Below are 13267 nucleotides of genomic sequence, written 5' to 3'. Positions count from 1 at the left end.
TCCCCTATGGATTCATACGGGCTGATATGCAACACCTGACACAACAGTCTTAAAGGCGCAGTTGGTTGCCGTGATTCTGGGGGACTGCCCTGGCCTTTACAAGAAAGATAGACAGACAGAGGGGGGGGGGGGGGGTCCAGATGTGTGACATCACCTCTCATTTCTGCTTGGCTAGCCTCTTTGTGGCAGCCTTGTCTTTGTGTGTGTTTGTGAGCCTATACGATATGCATGAGTATTCTAACAGCTCCACCCGTTTATCCCGAGGGCAAAACGGGAGCAAGAGACATAGAAGACGGCGACACACAAAAACATCAATGGGCATTTGACTGTGAGCCATGCATAATTAGCAGGTTTATCAGCCAGCTGTGAAGAAATTGTATTATTCCTGTGTTTGGATTTCAGTAGGAAGAGGAGGGAAAAAAAATCCTTAATGAGAACAAAAAAAGACCTTTTGTTTTTATTCAACGGGGATTGAATGCGATTGGGAATGGATACGCTCCTCGATCGGCAAGATAGGAGTATATAGCCCAGGTTTATTCTTGCACACGCCTGAGCGCTTCCAATTTTCAGAGACAGGCGTCCCCGGGATCTGATTTCATTTCATATTGTTGACAAAGAGGCCAAAGCCGGTCTGCCTCCCTGCTGAGAAATGCAAACCAGATCACCGCCTCAGTCTTTGCTGTGCCAAGAGGGAGCGTGTACATGTGTGGTAAATACAGAAAGATGTATACCGTTCTGTATTCCACTCATGCACACCGCGGAGCATGAAGAAAGAGAGCGGCAAAAGGTGACAGAGTGAGACTGACAGAGGAAAGGGGAGATGGGGCAGGGGTGTCATGACATGTGGTTGCGACACCCACGCATGCACGCACAAGTAAAACCACATGCCAGCTGTTGCAGCCAGCCTTTGGCGTTGCAAAATGGCATTACTTTGGCTCAGAGATCAACGGTGCTGATCTGTGATAAAGATCCCATTGCACATCATTATTTCCAGTGGTGGCTGTTTATTTTCATTCATGCCTCCTTGTTTAGGAAAGGGTCTCATCCAGAAGAGATCTGGCCTTTGCCGAGAATAAACGCTGTTTTTATGGAATGATACAGTTATTAAAAAATAAATAAAAAGCTATGCTCATCCACTTGACGCTCATCAGAGCCGTGACCTTCCAAATGGAAAATGTAAAGCCTCTGACTCCAAAGGATGTTATGCTTCTCAGTCAAACAATACTTAGTGTTCTGGAGAAACTGCAGCCGTGTTTATCCAAACAGAGCAGTTTATTAATGGAATTAGTGTAAAAGTGAGGGTATGCGGCCACAGGATGTTGCCTCTGACCGCTGGAGCGCGACGGTAGTTCATTAATCTTTCAGCAAAGCTGTCTGCAATATTTATCAAGGAAGGGATTTATGTTGATAACAGTGGATTAGAGTACTACGGTGAAGTAAGAGAAGATAATGTATTAAATGTTGTATATGTATGGTAAGTGCGAGGCGACACGCACCAGGATGTGTCTGCTTAAATATAGTTGGCCTTAAAATGAGTTTGAAGGAGAAATTACACAGATGGCTTTGGGAAAGGCGACAGTAGCTGTGAACAATGTTTTCCTTCTGGACTTTTCATGCTTAAAGTGAAGAATTCAAAAACATCCATAATAGGGTACTGCTGTGATTTTAAATGAACATCAAATCTATGATTATAATCTCATTACGAGGTGTCATTATTACTTAACATAGTTTTTTTTTTCTTTTTTAAAAACAATACTGAGGAAGAGAAACGATCATTTCCTGACTTTCCAAGCGCTTTAGCGTTTTTAGAGGGGCTCATTCTTACTCTACATATGATACAAATATGTAAATATATGTAATCTGTTCAGGGATGCTGGAAATGTCAACCCTGGAGCTAAACATTTCACCAAAATCAACCCTTAACTCACACCAAAAGCATTAAAGCAATAACCAAAACTTCTCAAATTTAGAAAAAAAAAAAAGAATAGAGGAAAAAAAAACCCACCCACACCCCAGCACACTTCCTGGAACAAGAGTCGCGCATCTCATGCAGATCAAAGGGAATTAAATTAAGGGAGAGGAAAGCAATCATGTCATATCTTTGGAAGAGGGTAATATGATCTGTCCATCCTGACACTGAGAGTGTGTGTGTGCAGCTTTGTGGTCTGAAGCTGACCAGCTACGACCCTTTTTCTTACTCAGATGGTTTATATATGTATATATAAATTTAATCTGCCTTCACTACTGTCACTGGGCCATTACGATGAATCAGATGTAATCAGACAGGCGCGTACACGAACGCGCACACGTAAAACCACACATGCGTCACTGCTCGAGATCCATTACACCGGATTACAGATCAAACAGTCGCAAACTCCAGGACACTTTTCATATTAGACAGACGCACGAAAATCTCTTGGTACATATCGATTGTTGAACAGAAATAAACATCAAATACAATCGTGTCAAGTTCTACATCCGTCAGTCTTACCGTGGCAGGGAGCTGTACTGTCGCTGCGCCTGGGTGAACGAGTCTCTCTCCTCCTGCCTCTGTCTTTGCATCTGCACCTCGACCGACACCGAGTGACGGCCTGGCTGGCTGTACCCGCCTGGACCGTTGCTGCTGGTGTTTGACTGAAAACATGAGAGCGGCAGCTCAGTTAGAGCTCAGAACACAATCACCGCGCATATAATCAGAGACATCCTTTAGTTGTCTAGCTGCTACACTTTGATGCCAATCCACAGAAGATACTAACTAATGAAAATCACAGAAAATGTCCATTGGGTTAAAAATATTGCATAGAAATCAAAAATATTTTGCTGATCTCAGTGCAAAACATGTCTTGAACCAGCCCTCATTTCTTTATATTTTGCTCCCAAGGGGCCACACGTTCTTGTAATCTTTGTGGTCATGAGCCAATGGTTCTTCCGGCTTTCTGAAGGTCTTTCAAAGTCTTTCTCTGGACTTTGGCTGCTTTTCCCCCATTTTCAATCCAGTCCTTTTATCTGAAGTCACTCAATACTTATCTATCAATCATTCAAGCACCTTAAAAAGGCACCCAACTCGAGGCACGGGCCGGTGTTTTGTCTACACATAACAGACAATTTAGCAAAGCCGATTAAATTCTTTAGCTGAATGTGTAAAAAACTGCTAAAGATGACACTATTTCACTGTGTGGAGTGTGTTCTTGAAAATAATTGAGGAAACTGATAAGTAGAGGACAAAAGAAGAAGGAGTAAGTCTAAAACACTACCTAGAGTAGATGAGCAGTATCTGAAAGTCACGTCCTTAAGAAAATGGGGCGGGGGAGAGATCCAGCAAAGACCTGACACAGGACCTGACAAATGCATCCTGGCCCTTCATCCATCTACTGTTCACTGAAGCCTCATCAGAAATAGTCTCAGTGGAAGGGTGGCTGTCAAGAAGCCATTCTTAAGGAAGGAAAATGGGGAGAAAGGCTGAGGTATGCCAAATTATACAAGAACTGGACTGACAATCTTATGGAGGAGGTCAGGAGAGGCCCAACAGTGTCTGAGTGTAAAATACACTGGAGCCTCCGTCACAGTTTGGAGCTGCATTTCAACCAGTAGTGTTGGCAATTTTAATCCACCATGCAGTACCATCTAGAAGAGGGGTTGGAAACTCCAGGCCTCGAGGGCCGGTGTCCTGCAGGTTTTAGATGCCACCCTGGGTCAGCACACCTGAATCAAATGATTAGTTTATTACCAGGCCTCAGGAGAACTTCAAGACATGCTGAGGAGGTAATTTAGCCAAATCAGCTGTGTTGGATCAAGGACACATCTAAAACATGTAGATCTGGAGTTCCCCCACCCCTGATCTAGAAAGTCTCTGATTCAGCATGTCACTGATGCCAAACACCAGTCATGGATTGGCCTCCCCAAACCCCGGACCTCAACATTACTGAAGCTGTGCGGATCATCTCGACTGAGAAAAGAACCAAAGGCAGCCAACATCCAAGAAAAAGCTTCGCAGGTCCTCCAAGAAGCCTGGAAAACTATTCCTGAAGACTATTCAAAGAAATTAGGTGATCATGCCAAATATCGACTTTCAAGCTTGCTACAATTGTACCAACTCTATGTTTGCCTTCAATACTACATTTCAATTTGTGATTGTACACATTTCATTTAATTATTGACTGCTGCCCATTTGCTAGCAAAATATAAAGAAATGAGTGGTGGCTTGAGACTTTTGCACCATATTGTAACTAATAAAGACATTTTGTTTATGTACTATAATTACATAATCCACAGATTTTAAAATTTGGTTATATAATGATGTATAGGAATCTTACAGAATTCAGAGATATTCTGCTGATCTCAGTGCAGGACACTGTCTAACTGCAAATGTGTCATAAGTAACAGAACTGTTTCTTCTCAGATTAGTTATTGACACAATCAACCTGTATCAAAGTGTTTTGAAATATAAATAAGAGCTAAAATGTCTTACCACCTTCTGTATCACCCTTTGTGGCTCTAACACGAGCATAAGTGCTGCAGGAAATGTCCTTGCAACAAAGCAAAATTGTCAGTAACGATGTGTTGATCAGAGCACTGCTTGTACTCATAAAAGCTAATATGACTCTGGGACTTGTGGGAGTTTTACGCTCCCAGTGTTAAATAAATACTGATGACTTTTTTGTGTCCCGTTAAATATTTATGGGGCTGAAGAGCCTCAAGGAATGCACGAAAGACTCTAACATGCCAACATGTAAAGTGAGTAGAAGAATTTTGTTTTTTATGTTAACTGATAATCACTGGAAACTCAAACTATACACATCAAATACACATACATGGCACATGTATATACAGCTGTGGCTAGGCTACAAAACTGTGGTGAATTTCATGCTGTTAATATGCAAAATCCTTAAAGAAACAACGAAAGATTTTTTTTTAGTTTTCTTGATAGGCCTCTCATAAATTAGTGTGGCGAAAACACCACATTGCCTGTATAATAGCACACATCAATACATATTTTTATGAAAATGGCGTTTTGTTCTGAAAACTAAACTGCCACCGAGTTATATTTGCACGGACATCTCGACTTAAAATAGAGAAAAGAACACACTATCCCTCGGTACAAATTCAAAGCATGAAAATCACCACAACTTGGAGTTCGAGTTTCCTCACAGTAGCCCAATAAAACTAGCAGCCATCCCTGACACAAGATACCCTCACAAAATCTCCCCATCGCACCCCTCCGCCCGCCCAAGCCCAAACCGCAGACACTTACCAGCAGTTAGTGGGGCAGACACACCCTGAGCTCGTCTCTTCTCAGGTCAAAATGAAGGTGAGTCACACAGACAGACAGGGAGGGAAGGTGATGTGAGAGAGGAGGGGGGAGCCATGCTGGAGACTCAGAAGGGTTACACAATGAGATGTGATGGATGTTAGTGGGTGTTAATGAAAAAGACAACACCTGACATCGTGACAGTCCTCCCCATACACGAGCACCTCCTGCGTTCCTGTTATCGGGCTGTGGTAGGTATGTGTACTCAGACACAGACAGCTGAGATAAATTTCAATTTTGTGGTAGCAAATAGTTCATGACTGCATACAACGGCGTGATTCAGATATGCACGTACACATTTTTACTGCTAAACTGCGAGAATTTCTTAGCCCAAAAGAGGTTGACTATATTGAAACAAATGCCTTCGTATTATTCGTTGCCCCGGCATGCCTACAAAGACAAGTATCAATATCTGTTCCCTAGTAGCGATACTTACAGGCAGGGGGAAGAAATAACCCTGACATTATGGCCTTGCAATTCCTCTCCATTTTTTCTTGGAGAGATATATGTCCTAGGCTGCTGCAGTTCAAACAGGGATAATGGCACACATTATGATACACCGTCTCCTTAAAAGCACTCACCAAAAGAGACGTAGCAGTTGCAAACTTGTGATAGAAGCTCAAATCTTGCATATTTTTGCGTGTTGGTCCATGCTAATTTGCCTAGGAAAGTGCACACACCTGATTAGTGGATATTTCCCCCACTCAGAAGTTGGAAAGGTTGTACCTTTTTAGCCATTCACAATCTGATAAATGCTTCATTTGGAGTATAATTAGCTTTTAACCTTAATCCCCTTTATTGCAACTACAAGCCTAATTCATATCCTTAACCTGATCGTAACCATAACCCAAACATTGTTAAAATATGCAAGGGCAGTGCAGATCATACTGGACCTCACAAAGGCATACGCACAAGAATGCATACACACTCTCAGAAACCTCAAGTTTCACCTCGAGGTTCAGCCCACACTTGTACCACAACCCCTCTTCCTGCAATGCTCATTAGCTGTGTGGGTGCAATAACTGTGTGCAGATTAGTTGCAACACAAAGCCAATCTAATTACTTTTATGGCTGTGCAACGTATTGAGAGCCTGGTGGGAGCAGTGTGGACATCAGTTGGTGGGAAGGCCATAAAACGATTAAGAGTGCTAACGAGGCTCGCCTTTATACCAAATGAAGCCGGGGCAATCATCTGTGGCACTGAGTGGCGCTGGATTGTGGTTCGGCTGACAATAATCGAGGAGTGAGTGCCTATAAAGCCCGTATTCCACATGTGAATTTAAAATGCTCATAGGAGAAGTTCAGGCTTAACATTTTTTCCCCCCACTTGAGAAAAAAGAAAAATCCCTTCAGGGAGTGCTGAATATTCTTGGGAATGTTTTCTCATTCCTAAACACAGCGATTGCAGAGGGGAGTGGAAAATACCCCGAAGGAGGCCAGATAATAGCAGCATTAAAATGTTACAGTAAAATACAAAAGGCAATATCGTACCATTTCTAAACCCCCAACATCAACTGAATGAACTCCTCAGTTCCCGTAGTGGTATAAATGAGTGCAATAAAGCTCGGCGCGGTGCTGCCGAGAGGGTGAGCATCAGTCATCGTTGATGGAATTAGACCGTTCTACCCACAATCCTCTCCTGCTCCCCAAACTATGGAGAAAAAGGAGGAGAGGGGACCCATCACAAAGAACGGATATATTGACCCAACGCATGTGGCTACATATGGATGGCTAAGAAATAACTGTTTATTTAGCCATCCATATTTAGAAAATGTATAATTGGGTGGATGAGAAAGACTGCTGCAGATATCAGTCGTATCAGTATGGTGTGACACTGTGGTCAATAACTCCCAGTTTAAAGAAGAGAGATAACAGAGTGATTTAGGGCTGGAACTCATGATCATTCGAACACCAACTAATCTCTCTGTTTTGCATTAATTTGTAGATTATTGTTTCATGAAATAACCAAAAGTATAGTCTTCTTTTTTAGGAGGTGGATAGTACAGCACAAATTTGAAATTTGCAATGGTTAAAAGCCAGATTCTCACGATTTATATTTGGCAAGTTTTCTTGAAAATGTTAAAAGACTAAGCCAAGTTTTTGTCCATTAATTCAATAAATCTACTCTATTAGTTATTCCAGCACGGAAAACCACTGCTGCCCCTATAAATCTACATATGGTGAACAAAGGCAACTCTATTTTCATTTGCATCATACAGCATTACAATTTTCTACTATAAAAAAAAGAAAAAAAGAGCAGTAGCAAATGGCACCATCTCACTGTTCTGGCAAAGACTAAGTGGGGCAGATGTAGGTGAATTAACAAAAAGGACGGTGGCTCCTTGAGGTTTGCAGCACATCACTCGGATGAAGCAAGAAAACGTAATAAATGCACGGCAGAGGTAATTGAATTTCAAAGAAACGTTCTCCTGTTTTCCATATGGCCCACAAGTATGGCCAGAGCATGAGTCTAATAACATGCAATTACTATAGAAAGCCTGAGTGTGGGCTGCAGTCTGACAAAGTAAAAGGGATTTAACAGGCTGTGGAACTGAAAAGGATTGCTGGGAGAAATCTGTGCTTGTCAGGTTTATTTCCAGACTAATTAAGCTTTAATAATAATACACTTGACACAAAGATTTTTTTCATGTACCAATTTATCGGGTAAAAAAAAAAAAAAAAAGAACAAAACATTGTAGCTGATGGAATATCTAATTTTTATGGGTAACTAACACTACTTTCCATGATTTCGATGGCAATAGAAAGTACATTGCAACTAATATAAGAAAAAAATGCTGCAACGCTGTCCAGCTCTTTAAACGAGAGCACGCTCAGTAGCTTTTCAGACAAAAGGAGAGATGACCTACGCTCTTCTTTCCCACACGCTGCTGCTTTTCCTGTACAAAGCTGGTTGGAATGTGCACCAGTCCATCTACCCCATTTACACGCAGGACACTGGTTAATACTGCCAAATGCAAAACACTGCTGCACACATTTGTTGGGCTTATTAGTTAGAAAAGAAAGAGCCAGAACACAGAGGATATGGTTCATGAGCTCTCACTTTATCAATTCATTTCAATTATAAGTCACAAGGGTTAAATTTTCCCATTGCACATCAAAAGACTGAGCAAAGTTACAGTGGGAATTTCTAGTTTATACACCAACAATTAAAAAACAAAAAAAGTTCATACAGAAATATACAAAAACATTTGTGCGAAAACACCTTGTAGAGGGAAAACGCTAACAAGGGCGCTCAATGTTATTCCTTATGGACAACACACTGTCTGGTATGGGACAACCCACATTTGTGCTACCTACCACCATAACACACTATTTAAAATTATATGTATTGTGTTATATATATTAGAATAAGTTGGGAGGGACTGTGTGTTAAAACAAAAATGTGTGTTGTCCCGCACTCAGCGCAAGTATGTGAAGACATTTCATTTATAACACACACTCTACCAATTACAAAAAAAGGAATAAAAATGACGTATAAGGTTTAAAATCTGCTACAGTTTTCTACTAGAAGTCATGTAAAACCAAGTACACTTGAGGTGCAGTGCCAGGAAGCAAGAAGGACTAAAATAAATACTAAAAATATGACAAGTGATTGCATCAGCTCAAAAAACTTTGAAGGCATTCAGATTTTGTTCGCTTATAATTACCCCTTGTTGCTTCAGAATGCACTCGTTATCCTTCTCCCCAGCTAATGCAACTTTGATTTAAAGCAATGTCCGTTAAAAAGCACATAGCTCTCACTTGAAACTGTAAGAAGGCACAGGTCGAAAAACAGGTGACCCCCTATACAGAGAAACAAAATGGAAATGACCCAAATCCATGAGGTGGTGGGCGGGTCCATGTGGATGACTGACACACAGAAAATGAAGACGATGGATCAGTACAGCAGGTCGTGACAGGTGGGTGGGGTTAGTGATGGTTGTGTCAGGAGGTGTGAGGACTCCTGCATGCAGACGGTGTTAGCATTAGCACAATTAGCCATGAAGGCTAATGGAGGTTAATGGTAATCCTCAAGTGTAGAGGACCATCAGTCTCGTTCATGGCTGCTAGTAGTGGGGTTAGTGACGGTAAGCACCATTAGCCACAGGTGCAAACACTGTTAGCATTCTCCTCAGGCTAGCACTTGAGTCTCGGCCTGGTAGATAGCGGTCGTTTCTGGACAGTCTTACAGTTTAGCCGTCTTCTCGGCCCAGCAGCGGATTTTAGTTACAGGCCCCAGTGATTTTAGACACTCACCCAGGGCTGCTCGAAGCTGTAGGTCCTCCTGCGATCATCTGGGTCGTCCGGGACATTCTGGGCCTGCTGAAACTCTTGCCTCAGCCTCTGTATCCGGTCGTGGTTGCTGGGGGTTAGTCGGTTACTAGGGAGAGAGCAGGAAGAAAAAAGAGAGAGGGTGGAGGGAGATGGATGAGTGTGAAAGGTCCATTGTTAACAAGTGACCTGATTCCATCAGCAGGCAGAAATGGCCTGCAGGATGATGTTCTTTAAAGTCCAGCGTGTTTTGTCCATGAATTGATCAAATGCACTGTTGACACTGGCAAAGCACCCGGATTTACTCAACCCAGATAAAATGTAAAAAATGTGATAAAGTGAGGCCGGAGCCAAGAGCGAGCTTACAGCTGAGCCAACAGCAATATGAATCAAACTAATGTGCTTCTGATGTATTATTCAGAACGTTGAACAAAGACTAGTGGTGAACGGTGAGTAGTACTCCAACATCCCCACGCCCCCACCCCATCCTTCCCATCGCAGCCTTATATCATTCATCCACTGCGCTGCTATTGTCTTTCGCAGCCCTGTTTACATCAAACAACGCTGCTGTCAGTGTAACTTCCTCATGGTACAACGAGTAAATACACTCACACTGGTCATTCATAATAACTCTACAACTGCAACTATATTAGGAATTACGGAGTCTGAAATGCTCAGCTATAACACCATGAAGTGTGTGACTAAGTGTGGGACTAATAAAGGTTTATTTGACCTTATTTCTCCTCATAGCTTTTTTTAATATATATATAAATTGTGTGAAATTTAGATTTTGAAAGTTAGTCCCTTTCACCAACGGTTTGGACCATGCGTCATAAATCAGTCCTAAAATTTAGCTATTTTATTTCCATTGACTTTTCTGCATTTCACCATAAAGGCTTTTGCGTCCTCATGAACACAGAACGGAGAGAAATCTATAGACCTAAATAGAAACGAAACGACGGGGTAGTGTTAAATTCACATGGCCTCCTACAGAGGAAAGTAATTAACACATTTTCCCTCTCACACAGTGTGAATGAATAGAAGTGTTGGACTCTAAATGAAGGAGCAGCGGGTGACTGTGACTCTGAGCTTGACTTTTCAACTTTCCAACTTTTGCCAGGAAATTCCTGTGGACTTTGTTATCTCTCAAACTCAAAAGGTCCAGCCTGCAACCTTTTCAGCTTTTTCAAATCTTCTCCTGACTGAAGACGGGGAGCGTTGGGGTCAGCATAAAAAATTCCAAACTGCAACTGGTAAGGGTTATGATTAAACTAAAGTTAAAAAAACATAAAATGCACGCTGTGCATATGCAAAAAAGGAAGAAGAAGAAATCCCAGAGCAGCTGCACATTTAGAATAGACTTAGAATAGCAGTTTGTCTTTATTAGGTCAACGTATGACTCTATGTAGCATAAAATTACTGCCTAATTCATTTCATCCATCACAAACAGCCAGAAAGAGAGCTCTAATGGCATAACCTAAAACACAACAGCACCACCAACTTAGCCAGCTATCAACTCCAGACACACAATAGAAAAGCCAGAGGCGGTCAGCCTTGTTAAAGACCAGGAACCTGCCATATGCAATCCAGCTAATCTCCATGACATGTAACACAGCTGCTTGGCCTTTCTGTAACTCAGCTGAACTGATGTGTGACCTTTTGACTACGGGTCAAGGATGCAATGCCAGCTTTAGCAGAAAGGCTCATATCTAATGTATGTAAACAGATGCCTGTCCAAAACAAAAGAAAGAAAAAATTTTTTTTTTTTAAAAATGTAATGTTTGTCAGATGGAAGCTGTTCAGTCTTCCGAGGCTCAACCTTATAATAAAAAAAATCGTATCAGCTGATATTACAGAATCCTGCCCGAGAGACTAAAGAAAACAGGAACTCAAATAAAGGGATCAAAGATCTCCAATCTTTGACAAAACGCTGTAAATCAATCAAAGAAAGAGCAACACAACAATACAACTGTACTGCCAAAACACCCCAGAGACCAGGAAGAACAGCAGGCTGAAATTTAGCCTGAGATGAGCTTCATCATCTGGACAGACTCACTCAATATCTGGCACTACTGTATGAGGCTGAAAGGTCACTGTGAGGCTTTGTGGAGTGGAGTGTCTCTGGGACTCAATAAGAGGACTGTGGCTTGCTGACTGGGCTGCCAGCAAAGCTGTTTACGCTGAGATGCACCCTGCCTTTCATGGTCGGGTGTGCCTCCTGAAAAGCTGTCTGTCTCAGCCTTAAGCCTGGCAAGGAAGGAGCTTTGGGAAGATGTAATGTCTGCACTGTGGGCAGACTTTGACGACGCTACTACAATATGCCCTAATGCGGCGTGTTCAAGCAGAGGGATTGCTCAAAAAGAAGCTTTGAGAATAAAATCAAAACTTGTGTCTTTTTTAAAATCCTTGGCTATAATTTGGGTCAGGAAGTCTGTAAACTCTGTGGTAACTTTGACAGATGCTTAAAAAGAAGAAATGTTTGGGGGGGAAAGGTTTACCGCTGACCTTTTCTCTGCCAAATCGCCATCTAATCAAGTCTAAATCAAGTGATAAATCCAGTTCAATCACCGGGCAGAGAGATGACATTAACATTACAATACCAAGAAAAATCTGTAATCTGCAAGTAGCAGATATCGATTACGTTGTTTTTAACAGCTTGAAAATACTGACTTTTAATTTTAACTGATCCAGATAATGGAGGCCCCGAGTTCAAACTGTAATCTTAATGAGCTTACAATATTGATTCAATGCATAAATGGTATGACGTAAGATTATTCTCTTCAATGTGCTGCGATTAGCTGTTAATTTTGTGTATCACTCTGTTAAGTTTACTGGCAGCAGCAGAGTGACGACTTAGAGTGATGTCATTTCTACTTAGTAAACATTCTTTAACAAATTACAAAGTGCAGCTTGGAGTGATCATTACCAAAAGACCAGAGTTTGCTGAAGATGCATCAGAATTAACGTTAATTATAGCTCATATAATCTTCTTTGGGGTTTTTTTTTTTTTTTTTAAACAGAAGTAAGCAACCCTGCAGGTTACAAACAAGAATATTGGCACTCGGTAATACAAAAATACTTATGTATTTATCACAATATACATTTGAAAATTTGCGATAATGATATAACTGACGATATAATTGACGCGAGACAAAATCTCCACAACTTTATTAGTGCAAAAAAAACCCCATCAATGTATTTTCACTTAAACAAGCAGCTGTTTTTTATGTGCATTAAAGTTATATAAAAATGTAACAGTGCAAATGCAAATTCCTCGCTGACAGTTTAACCAAAAGGCATTTCCAGTGGAAACTGGCCGACATATCCTCATCATAACCATGTATAATATCCACAAAACTTAAAAAGAGGTTATAAACACACAATACGGTAATATTATGTTGAAGCACAGTACGTATCACTCCGCGAGGCTCCTGCCTACGGCAGCCGTAATGCTCCGACAATCCATCAAGCGGTGCGGGTTCGTAGCTTAGCAAAGTCGTACTAAAAAGATTTGACAGATTTTCGAGCGCCGTGTACATAAAATCATTTCCAGGTCAGTAAACACAACCAGAATTCATACATAAAGCACACGGGATTATAAGGGGCACTGTCAATTTTCAGAAAATCAAAGGATTGATTTTAAGTGTGCCGTATTTCCCGAAAAACACGGTAATAACGACGGCCCGC

At 41.4% G+C, this 13267-nt stretch overlaps 1 protein-coding gene across 8 annotated transcripts in view; it reads right to left on the bottom strand.

Moving 5' to 3' along the window:
* LOC120737653 (partitioning defective 3 homolog) overlaps nt 1-13267 on the bottom strand; it is a 242640-nt gene that overhangs the window by 6195 nt on the left and 223178 nt on the right. For all 8 annotated transcript variants that reach the window (XM_040038476.1, XM_040038477.1, XM_040038478.1 and 5 more), the window contains 2 exons: nt 9566-9689; nt 2492-2634 (listed from right to left, as the gene is read on the bottom strand). In XM_040038476.1, coding sequence (XP_039894410.1) covers nt 2492-2634; nt 9566-9689 — 267 coding nt within the window. The remainder of the gene's footprint in view (nt 1-2491; nt 2635-9565; nt 9690-13267) is intronic.

This window comes from Simochromis diagramma, unplaced genomic scaffold (assembly GCF_900408965.1).
Source record: "Simochromis diagramma unplaced genomic scaffold, fSimDia1.1 OVJJ01000247.1, whole genome shotgun sequence".
In the NCBI taxonomy this organism is placed as follows: Eukaryota; Metazoa; Chordata; class Actinopteri; order Cichliformes; family Cichlidae; genus Simochromis; species Simochromis diagramma.
This window is presented reverse-complemented; position numbering and strand designations above follow the sequence as displayed.